At 44.2% G+C, this 11,074-nt stretch overlaps 1 protein-coding gene across 1 annotated transcript in view; it reads right to left on the bottom strand.

The window, feature by feature from the left end:
- The window catches only part of ABCG5 (ATP binding cassette subfamily G member 5), a 32,695-nt gene extending 21,636 nt beyond the window's left edge, over positions 1-11,059 (bottom strand). The window contains exons 1-4 of the mRNA XM_043603281.1: positions 10,773-11,059; positions 9,967-10,088; positions 2,980-3,116; positions 2,800-2,898 (exon numbers count right to left, since the gene is read on the bottom strand). Of these exons, the coding sequence (XP_043459216.1) occupies positions 2,800-2,898; positions 2,980-3,116; positions 9,967-10,088; positions 10,773-10,918 (504 nt within the window). The 5' untranslated portion in view covers positions 10,919-11,059. The remainder of the gene's footprint in view (positions 1-2,799; positions 2,899-2,979; positions 3,117-9,966; positions 10,089-10,772) is intronic.
- Positions 11,060-11,074: the final 15 nt, after the last annotated feature.

Raw genomic sequence — 11,074 nt, forward strand, 5'->3', positions numbered from 1 at the left:
ATGTGTTCTCAAATAAATGGACTCATTCCTCACATTAATACCAGGAGAGATGCATTATTATTTATTCATTATGGAGGAGGAAACAGATGCTCAGAGAGGTACATAACTTGCCCAAGGTCACACCACTAGCAAGTGACAGACTGGGACTGAGAGACCTGTCTGGGTTCTCAAGTGGCCCATGAAGCACAAGGTTTAGCCCACAATCCAGCAGACAGAGACTGCCCATGTCAACCACAGCTTTATGTTCAGGTTCCTTAGAGGAGAGATCTGCTGTGCTCTGCCCTCTATTACCACCATTTCCTTCTTACTACTTTGTCCAGATTTTATGTTCTGTGGACTAGATTTGCTCAGAAAGTACTTTCTCAGGCAGAGGAACTTTCACAGGACTTTTAGGGGCTGCCAGTGCCAAGAGAACAGTTACTGGGGGCAGGGGGGGACAATTTTGCCATCAACTTATTGCAAGGCATCCATGAATTTTCAGAATATTTATGCATATATGTGCATTTTCTGGGGAAGAGATCCATGGCTTTCTTAGATTCATTCTCTCATCGGGATATGTGACATAAGTGGATCACTAACTCAGAAGAATCTGTTTATGATTTCATTTCTCCCACTCAGATACCAATAGGATCTTCTCCTGCCCTTTTTAGAAACAGAAATACTAAAGCAAGCAGAGTCCATAGATGGACTCATCTGTTACTCACTGTCAGGGCTAAGTCACGTGAATATGTCTGTGCCTCAGTGTGGGCTGAACTCGACCTCCATCTTCTCTCATCACAATGCGGCTCGGGAGATCCCAGGAGCTCAGGAAGGCATGATAGAACTAGACAGCCTAGGGTCACATCCCAGCTCTGCCATTCCCAACTATCTGATCTTAATCTTGTGTGTTAGGAGATAATGCCTCCCTCATAGGGTTGATGCCAGAATGAAATGCAATACTATGTGTGAACAAAGCCTGACTAATGCCAGCCAGCTATGAGAGTTCAGAGTACAGACACACCTTGTTTCACTGTTCTTCACTTTACTGGGCTTCACAGATACCGTATTTTCTACAAAGTAATGATTTGTGGCAACCTTGTGTCAAACAAGTCTACTGGCACCATTTTTTCCAACAGCATTTGCTTATTTCGTGTGTCAATAAAGTAATTTTACTTTTTTTAAGTTTATTTTTAGGTATTTTGAAAAAGGGGGGGGCGGGGAGAACGAGCATGTGCAAGCATGGGAAGGGCAGAGAGAGAGGGAGACAGAATCCCAAGCAGGCTCTGCGCGGCCAGATGCGGGGCTTGAAATGACTAACCGTGAGATCACGACCTGAGCCAAAATCAAGAGTCGGATTCTTAACTGACCAAACCACATCGGTGCCCCTAAAACATTCTTAAATTAAGATGTGCATTGTTTATTTTAAACATAATGCTACTGTACACTTAACAGACTACAGTATAGTATAAATATAACTTTTACATGCACCGGGAAACCAAAAACTTCACCTGACTCCATGGATTTTGGTATTTGCCTTACTGCAGTGGTCTGGAACCAAACCTACAGTATCTCCAAGGAATGCCTGTATAACCTAGTAGAGTAGCAAGAACCTCACCATGCGTTCTGAGTACTCTAAGGTAACCTCCAGGAACAGAGCTAAGTATCACTCTGTGAGGCTGATGGTCCTCTTAGAGGGCCAGGCTCCTCGCTAAGACTCCTCTGGAGTAAAAGCTTATCCTCCAGCACTGTCTAGGACTCTCAAACAGAAGAATGCTCTTTACTCACCCGGGTATTTTATCAAACAAATTTGCTGGCACTTGGGACACAGCTTAGACCTAATTCCACTCTCTAAGCCCTGTCTGAAAGTCCAATGCCAGGGACAAATTGAGCAAGTTCCTGGGGCAGACTCAGCAGTGCTTGATAAGGATGGGGCACCCTCAGCCGAGATGGAGGATTTCCTTGGAGCCCCAATGGCATTAAAGGAGGCTAACCTTGGAGTCTGGACAGCAGATAGAATTTGTGTGCCCAGGAGGAACTTCACTGTGGCTTTGCTGAAGCCTCTGAAACAGATGTTGCTGGCCTCCTCTGGTGACCCTCCTCTGAGGGCCTATTTCCCAGGGAACTTCACCTGCTTTGTAGGTGGCACACCTACCCACACACCCTTAGTCCCTGTGGGCTTACCTCTGATTACCTCCAAATTAGATACACTTAAAGAAACAGACTGAAACCCAGAAAGAGTTGATAAGTCAATAGTCTCTTCATTAACTTAATCCAGTTTGGATAAGGCACATTCAAAATGCCTCAAAGAAAGTTGAGAAAAGTCTCAACAGGGCTGCAGAGCAAAGTACTGTGAGGAAAATAACTATTCAAACACTGAGCTCCTAGAACGATGCCATTCCATAGAAATATAATACAAGCCACGCATAGAATTCAAATGTTTTAGTAGTCACATTTTAAAAAGAAACAAGTAAAATTAATTTTAATATAATTTATTTAACCCAATACAGCCAAAATACTACCATTTCAACCTGTAACCAATATTTCAAAAATTATTAAGATAGTTCATATTTTTTTTCAGACTAATTTCCAAAAACCCCTAGGCGTTTCCCACTCATAGCACATCTCAAGTGGGCCTGGCCATGTGTTGAGTGCTCAAAGCCACAGGTGACCAGTGGGTGCCAAATTGGGCAGCGCAAGTCCCCACTAAAGAGGTAAAGAGTGAAGGGGAGGAATGGATAAGTGGAGGGAAGGGGGGGGTGCAGAACCATAGTGGGGTGATACCCTAGGGGGCCGGGCTGCAGAAGGCCAGATGCTACCCACCTTCTTCTGGAGGAAACCTGGGGAGCAGCGACGGACAGCCAGCAGTGCTGCATAGCGCAGAGTCTCCCTCACCGTCAGGTTGCTCAGCAGCGTGTCACTCTGCGAAAGAGGGAGGCATCAGCATGGCAGTGGCCGAGGCCAGGCTGCAGCAGCTGGGGTGGGGACTGGGGATGCGCCCACCTGCTGGACATAGGAGAAGCAGTCCTGGAACTGGTCCCTGTGCAGCAGCTGGCCATTCATGAACACCTCCCCAAGGAAGGTCCCCGTGCGCCGCAGCCTCCCAGACATGGCATCTAGCAGCGTAGTTTTCCCAGAGCCTGGGAGACAAAAAGACAAGGCCCAAGAAGACTCCCTCCATGAGGTATTGCCAGGCCATCCCCAGACCCTCTGTGGGCCCCTGGTCTAGCACTAACTTGCTCTCTCTTTAGCCTCTTGAGTCAAACACTCATGCCACCAATGAGTCTTTCCGGCTTGTCCAAAAAAGTCACAGAGAGACGAGACATTTCTTTCATCCCAGTCAGGACTGGAGGGGCTTTGTCTGCCTATTTGCTTCTAAAGCTATTTTGAGTTGAAAAAGAAAAAAATAGGATCAGAATAAAAAGAAAACCTAGGCTCTTGGAAAACGTTTGGATCTAGGACATCTGAATTTCTTTCTGCACCCGCCTCCCCCAACCAGGGATCAGTTAGTGGTTCCTGAAAACAGGGAACACTGCCTAGAACCTTGCTAATCAAGTGTGGTCGGAATACCAACACCACTACCTGAGCACCTGGCACAAATGCAAACTCTCAGCCTCAGCCCAGGCCTACTGAATCAGATTCTGATTTCAGAGTGTGTGTGTGTAAAATACATACTTTTTAAAAGTGTATTTATTTTTGAGAGAGAGAGAGAACAAGCAGAGGAGGGGCAGAAAGAGAGGGGAACAAAGGATCTGAAGCCGGCTCTGTGCTGACAGCAGAGAACTCGATGTGGGGCTCAAACTGATGAACCATGAGATCATGATCTGAGCTGGAGTTGGATACTTAACCAACTGAGCCACTCAGGTGCCCCTAAATATATATTTTAGTGTTCATTTATTTTGAAGGGGGGGGGGGGGGAGGGCAGAGGGAGAGGGAGAATCCTAAGCAGGCTCTGCACTGTCAGCGCACAGCCCAGCACAGGACTCCATCTCACAAACCATGAGATTATGACCTGAGCCAAAATCAAGAGTCAAATGCTTAACTGACTGAGCCACCCAGGTGCCCCAAGATTCTACTTTTTAATAAAATCTCTGGGTAATTACCACACATATCAGAGTTTCAGAAGCACTAACCTAGCAAGTCCTTTAATAAAATCAAGTTGGCCTCAGCCTACACTGAGAACCTCACTAACAGCTTTCCCTTGGTTTCATTTTTCTAATGTTAGAGGGTAGGTGATACAGTTAGGATAAGACACCAGCTGGCCCCTCGTTTTCATACTGGACATAAACCTACATGATCCCAGAGAGTCAATGGACACAGGAATTAGCATGGTCAGGCTGCTAAGAAGTTAACAGGCAAGAGGTTCTGAACTGCCTGAAAAGACAGAATTCTACCAAGGATATGACGATTTGTGCAAAACCGCAGAGAAGATCTTTTGTTCAAATACTGTAAAGCAATTGCTTGTTGCTGTAAGGGGTACAAAGATGAATGAGCCAAACTCCATTAGCGGTGGTGTTCTTATTTAACCCATGGGCTGACCAAGATCAGAGTTAGCTCCAGCATGTTCAGTAGAGGTCAGTGTGGGAAGAGGGGAGGGAGTGTAAAAAAACAAAATGTGACTTCGTTCAAGTTGTCTTTCAAAACATGCTCTAAAATTTCCCAGTCATGATCCTAAGCCTCGTATGTGGTTCCTCAAACTAGAAGCTTCCTTGACCTTCTATTTCTGTGATCCAACCTCAACTCTGACAGAAGCTCCAAATATCTTCGGGCCTGGATTCCAGTCCCATCACATCAAAACTGGCCTCCCTGAGGTCATCAAGGTTGCCTCCTTGCTGCTGTATCTGGTGGGTACTTTCCTCCCAAAAGCATTTGATACTGTTGCCTGCCTTGCTCTATAAATCTCTCTCCTTGGCTTTGATGCCACTTCATCCTGTTTGTTTTATCCTGCTGGTCTGGCTGCTCCCTCCCAGCCTCCTGTGGGTGACACTCAGGGTTCTCTCCTGGGCCTTTGGCTCTTCTCATGTTATACATTCTCAGTAAGCAACAGCAAGCACAAACTTGCCAGCCAGCATGCAGGGGAGCTGCCTTGCATGTGGATTCTCCAGCTCTGATCAAGCCCTCAGATGACTGCAGCCCAGCAGGCTTCTGACTATAATCTCATGAGACACTCCAGACAGAACTACCCAACAAAGTCTCTTCCAAATTTCTGACTCATAGAAACCCTGAGAGATAGTAATGATTTTTATTGTTTTAAGCCACTTAGTTCTGGGATACTTTTTACATAGAAATAAATAGCTAACCTCTTTTTAAAGATATCTCAACTTTATTACCTATCAACTCATTAGTCATTGACCAGCAGGATGAAAAAGTTTATTCAAAAAAATAATACAAGAAACTGATATGTATAATCAGTGGAAAATAAAAAGAAGAAGATGCAAGGTTAGACACAAAAATGCTTAATGTCCTAGAATATGACACCAAAAGTACAGGTAACAAAAGAAAAAATAGACAAATTGGACTTCATGAAAATTAAAAAATTCTGTGCATCAAAAGATACTATCCCCACTGTAAAAGGGCAACCCACAGAATAGGAAAAATATCTGCGATCATGTATCTGATGAGGGATTAATATCCAGAATACATAGCTTTAAAACTCAGAAACAACAACAGCGACAACAACCCAATTCAAGATTGGGCAAAGGACTTAAATAGACATTTCTCCAAAGAAGATATATGAATGGCCAAGCAGCACATGAAAAGATGCTCAACAGCACTAAGCATTAGGTAACTGCAAATTAAAACTGCAATGAGATACCACCTCACACTCTTTAGGATGGCTACTATCAAAAAATTGGAAAACAACAAGTGTCAGTGAGGATGTAGAGAAATTGGAACCCATGTGCAGTGTTAGTGGGGATATAAAATGGTATAGCCACTGCAGAAAAAACAGTAGTTTCTTAAAAAATTAAAAATAGAATTACAATATGACCCAGAAATTCTACTTCTTGGTAGAAAAAGTAGAAGAACTGGGGCGCCTGGGTGGCTCAGTTGTTGAGCATCCGACTTTGGCTCAGGTCATGATCTCACAGCCTGTGAGTTCGAGTCCCGTCTCAGGCCCTGTGCTGACAGCTCAGAGCCTGGAGCCTGCTTCGGATTCTGTGTCCCTCTCTCGCTCTGCCCCTCCCCCGCTCATGCTCACTTGCTCTCAAGAATAAATAAAACATTAAAAATTTTTTAAAAAAGAAGTAGAAGAATTCTACTTCTTGGTAGAAGAATTGAAAACAGTTTCAAACAGATGTTTGTACACCCATCTTCATTGCATTATTCACAATAGCTAAAATGTGGAAGCAACTCAGGTATCCTTTAATGGATGCATTAATAGATGAACAGAGCAGCAAATATGGTATAGTTATCAATGGAATTTAAAAGGGCTTTAAAAGGGAAGGAGATTCTGATACAGGCTACAACATGGATGAAGCTTGAGGACATTATGCTAAGTGAAATAAGCCTGACACAAAAAGATAAATACTGTATGATTCCACTTTTATGAGGCTGGGTAGTCAAAATCATGCAAAGTATAATGGTGGGGCTGGAGGCAAGAGGAATGGAGAGTTATTGCTTAATGAGTGTAGAGTCTGTTTTACAAGATGAAGAGCTTTACAAGAGCTTTGCAAGATGGATGGTGGAGATGGCTGCACAACAATGTGAATGTATCTATTACCACTGAACTGTACACTTAAAAATGGTTAAGATGGTAAATTTTATGTGTACTTTACCACAATAAAAAAAGAAAACAAAAGGTTAATGCCCTATAGGGCAATAAAACCATGACCTTTGGAGTTATCTTCCCTAAACAGACAGAAATTGTTTATAACTAAATAGTCCTCTACAAGGGAACAAGCAGCCCAGAGTCTGGGTCCCAAGTGATAGCAAATAATGAGTCAAATATATTTACCCTCCCCCGGAATGTTGGGTGACCCTAGGCAGGCTTACATTAGACCATTCTGTTGTGAGACTTGGACTATCTGTCTTCTTTTGCTTCACTAATAAAGATTTGACAAACAGTGCTGTGTGAGGTAAGACACCAATGGAATCATATGTCATTTTGTGAAATGCTAACATACCACTGATTCAACACATATTACTAAGTACCTACTATGTGGTTAGTCCTATTCTAGTTGTTGAGAATACAGAAAGAAAACAAAACAAAACAAAACCTCACCCCAGGTGAATTTGCAGTCTACTATGAATTCATGGCCAGTATAACAGGATAGACATTGTTATAAAACTATGATTAGGTATGATCACAAAGCAGCCCATGAGCTCCCAGATCAAGGCCTCCCACCCACTGTCCTGCTGAGATGTGCATGAAGCATGACACTGGCCTGTGGGACACCCTTCTGAGAATGTGAAGTCATTCTTTGTTGTGTGCCACACACCACTCTAATCCTACAGAAAGAAGACAAGCAAAAAACTACAGGAATAACTCAGGTTTTCTTATTTTTAAAGAAGAATGTAATAATTAACAAAAGGAAAATTAGAAGGACCCTGGATGTCACAGTACATGCATATAGTTAGAAATTTTGAAAAACTGGAAATAGGAACTGACAGGAAATCTCAGCAAAGGGTTAACACTTTTTGTCACTGAATTCCTTCTCATTTAATCTTAATGCTACTATTGCCACCCAGTTGTTTACTTGCTGTAGCAGGGGAATGGCTATGGATTTAACTCCCAGGTCAAATGAGGCTGACCGTGCTTGACTTTTGCAGACTTGTGTTACCCACTGCTATTACAGAGAAGAATGCAAGTAGGTAGTGCCAGGAAATGTCAACAATGCAGTGCAAACAAGAACTCAACCAGGAAACTCCTCTGAAGCCAGTCTGTCAGAATCTTTTACCCTGAAAGTGTATGGGATAACCTAGTGTAGTAGTGGACCCTGTAGTGTCCATGCAGATCCACTTGTCAGGGTCAATGCTGAGGAGTCAACAGCTGTGATCCCCATGGGCCATTGCCCTCAGACACAAGGATCTGCCTCTCTGGAGGCTACACCTGCCCAGAGCAATGACTGGCTGATGTAGGGACACAGAGACAAACAGTGAATTCAGCCTCAAGTGTAGATAACCCAAAATAGAGAAGGAGGATAAAGTGGGAAATGGGCATAAAGATAGCCTCAGTGAAGTGTGTAATATTTAATTCCTTAAAAAAAAGGATGTGATGAAAAGATGCTCAACATCACTCATCATCAGGAAACTACAAATCAAAACCACAATGAGATACCACCTCACACCAGTCAGAATGGCTAAAAATAACTCGGGAAACAACAGATATTGGTGAGGATGTGGAGAAAGGGGAACACTTGCAGTGTTGGTGGGAATGCATCTGATGTAGCCACTCTGGAAAACAGTGTGGAGATTCCTCAAGAAACTAAAAATAGAACTACCCTACGACCCAACAATTGCACCACTGGGAATTTATCTAAGGGATAAAAAAAATGCTGATACAAAAGAGGACACATGTACCTCAATGTTTATAGCAGCACTATCAACAATAGCCAAATTATGGAAAGAGCCCAAATGTCCATCAACTGACAAATGGATAAAGAAGATATGGTCTATATGTACAATGGAATATTATTCCACGATCAAAAAAAATGAAATCTTGCCATTTGCAACAACATGGATGGAATTAGAGTGTATTATGCTAAGCAAAATCAAAGAAAGACAAGTATCATTTAACTCATATGGAATTTAAGAAACAAAACAGATGAACATAGGAGATGGGAAAGAAAAAATAAGATAAAAACAGAGAGAGAGAGAGAGACAAACCATAAGAGACACTTAAATACAGAGAACTGAGGGTTGCTGGAGGGGTGATGGGTGGGGGGATGGGCTAAATGGCTGATGGGTATTCAGGAGGGCACTTGTTAGGATCAGCACTGGGTGTTATATGTGATGAATCACTAAATTCTACTCCTGAAACCATTATTACACTATATGTTGACTTGGATTTAAAAAAAAAAAAAAAAAAAAGGACATGAAGCAAATACGGTATAATGTTGATGTTAAGATTTGATAAAGCCAGATGTTAATACATGAACTTTCTTTATTCTCTACTCTTGCCTGTATATTTGAAATGCATCATAAAAAACAAAACAAAACAATGGATATGGGGCTAAGTGGGTATCTTTGTGCTTAATCTTTTTCCTGCCCCTGAGCACAGTATAAAAATCAGGGAAATTGTGTTTACTGAGTACTTCTACATGCCAGGCACCATGTTAGGGGCTTTCCATACTTTGAAATATGAATTAACTAATATGTTAGGCAGGACTTTATTTTTTTTTAAGTTGATTTTTTTTTTTTTAATTTTTTTTTTCAACGTTTATTCATTTTTGGGACAGAGAGAGACAGAGCATGAACGGGGGAGGGGCAGAGAGAGAGGGAGACACAGAATCGGAAGCAGGCTCCAGGCTCTGAGCCATCAGCCCAGAGCCCGACGTGGGGCTCGAACTCACGGACCGCGAGATCGTGACCTGGCTGAAGTCGGATGCTCAACCGACTGTGCCACCCAGGCGCCCCTGATTTATTTTGAGAGAGAGACAGAGAGAGAGAGAGACGGACACTATGTGAGTGGGGGAGGGGCAGAGAGAGAAAGAGAGGATCCCAAGCAGGCTCTGCACCGCCAGCACAGAGCTCAATGCAGGGCTCGAATCCACGAACCTTGAGATCATGACCTGAGCCAAACTCAGACACTTAACCAACTGAGCCACCCAGGCTCCCCAGGAGTTTATTCTTTTCCAAGGATCTTTCTAAAGGTGTCACATTAGTACCAGATTCCATTCAGTCAGACATGTCATTTGATTTCATTCTAATACCAAACTTGTGGCCCTCTTGCTACAACTTAAACCTGTTTTCCCAATGTGTTCAAAGCAAGCCAAAGCCTTTTCTGAACGCTCACTGAGAACATACATTTAAAGTACTTCCCAAGCTTACCTGAGCTCCCTAAGATGCACAAGATCTGTCCACTCTCGATGTACAAGGAGACATCCTTGAGGATCTGCCTGTCCCACTGCTGCCGGCAAGATGTAAAGTCCCACCAGGGTCCAACCTGGTGACTTTAAAGGAAAGGCAGTGTGGGGTTCCAGAAGGGGCCAAACCCTTGTGCCTCAGCACTAATCCCAGTGGTCTCTGGACAGGTTCTTAAATGTGGTTGGGGTTCAGTGCCTCTCTCTTAAATGTGGTTGCGGTTCAGTGCCCCTCTCTGTGGACGCTGGCAGGTAGTAACCGAGAAAGCTCATTTGTGTAAAACGCCTGCCTGGGAGCTGCTCTGAATACCAGTTCTCTTTGGCTGGGTGGGAGACAGCAAACAGGACACTGTTTATTCCTTTAGTTGATCCTGTGTTCCTTCACCAGGCTTCATTACCGTTTGTGTTGTAAGTATTCCCCAAGCCCTCTCCATCCCCATGGGGCAGGCTGTACACGGGGGAACACAAAGGAAGGGGTAAGAGGCCCAAAGCTTGGGCACATGGCAGAGCACAGCTGCCTCACTGTTAGAGCTTCCATGTCCTGCCATGGGCAAGAGGGGGGGGCCATTCACCATTGTTCATTTACCACTAGCAGCCCTTCCCCTCTCCTCTCTCCACGCTGATCCACTGAGGGAGCCCAAAGCCTCCATGTATGCTCCCCATTAGCAAGGAAAGCCAGCAGAGGGGGTGAGAGGCCCACTCACCTCAGGCCATGACCACAAAAACAAAGCCCAGCCTCAAGTTCCCAGCAGGAAGAAGAGGCATCAACCTTACCTGACACTGTAGGAGGCATGGAGAATGCCCAGGCTGTGTCGAGGCCTTGAACAAGCTGTAGGAACCTCCTCTGGGGAACTCTGGGGGCCACTGTTTACTTGGAGCCCCAAGGACCCCACAGAGGTCAGAGATGGGAGTTCAGTCATGGCCAAGAGGCAGAAGAGGTGAATTTTTGGGTGGCCGGACCCTTCCTGGGGGAGCCCCAACAGAGGAGTGAGCAGCACAGTGCCCTGCTTGTTCCTCACAGGGCTCTGGAGTCCCTCTCCAGACCTTTGCAGCAGCTGGACTGGGGTTTGGCCACG

This window comes from Prionailurus bengalensis, chromosome A3, assembly GCF_016509475.1.
Source record: "Prionailurus bengalensis isolate Pbe53 chromosome A3, Fcat_Pben_1.1_paternal_pri, whole genome shotgun sequence".
Lineage (NCBI taxonomy): Eukaryota > Metazoa > Chordata > Mammalia > Carnivora > Felidae > Prionailurus > Prionailurus bengalensis.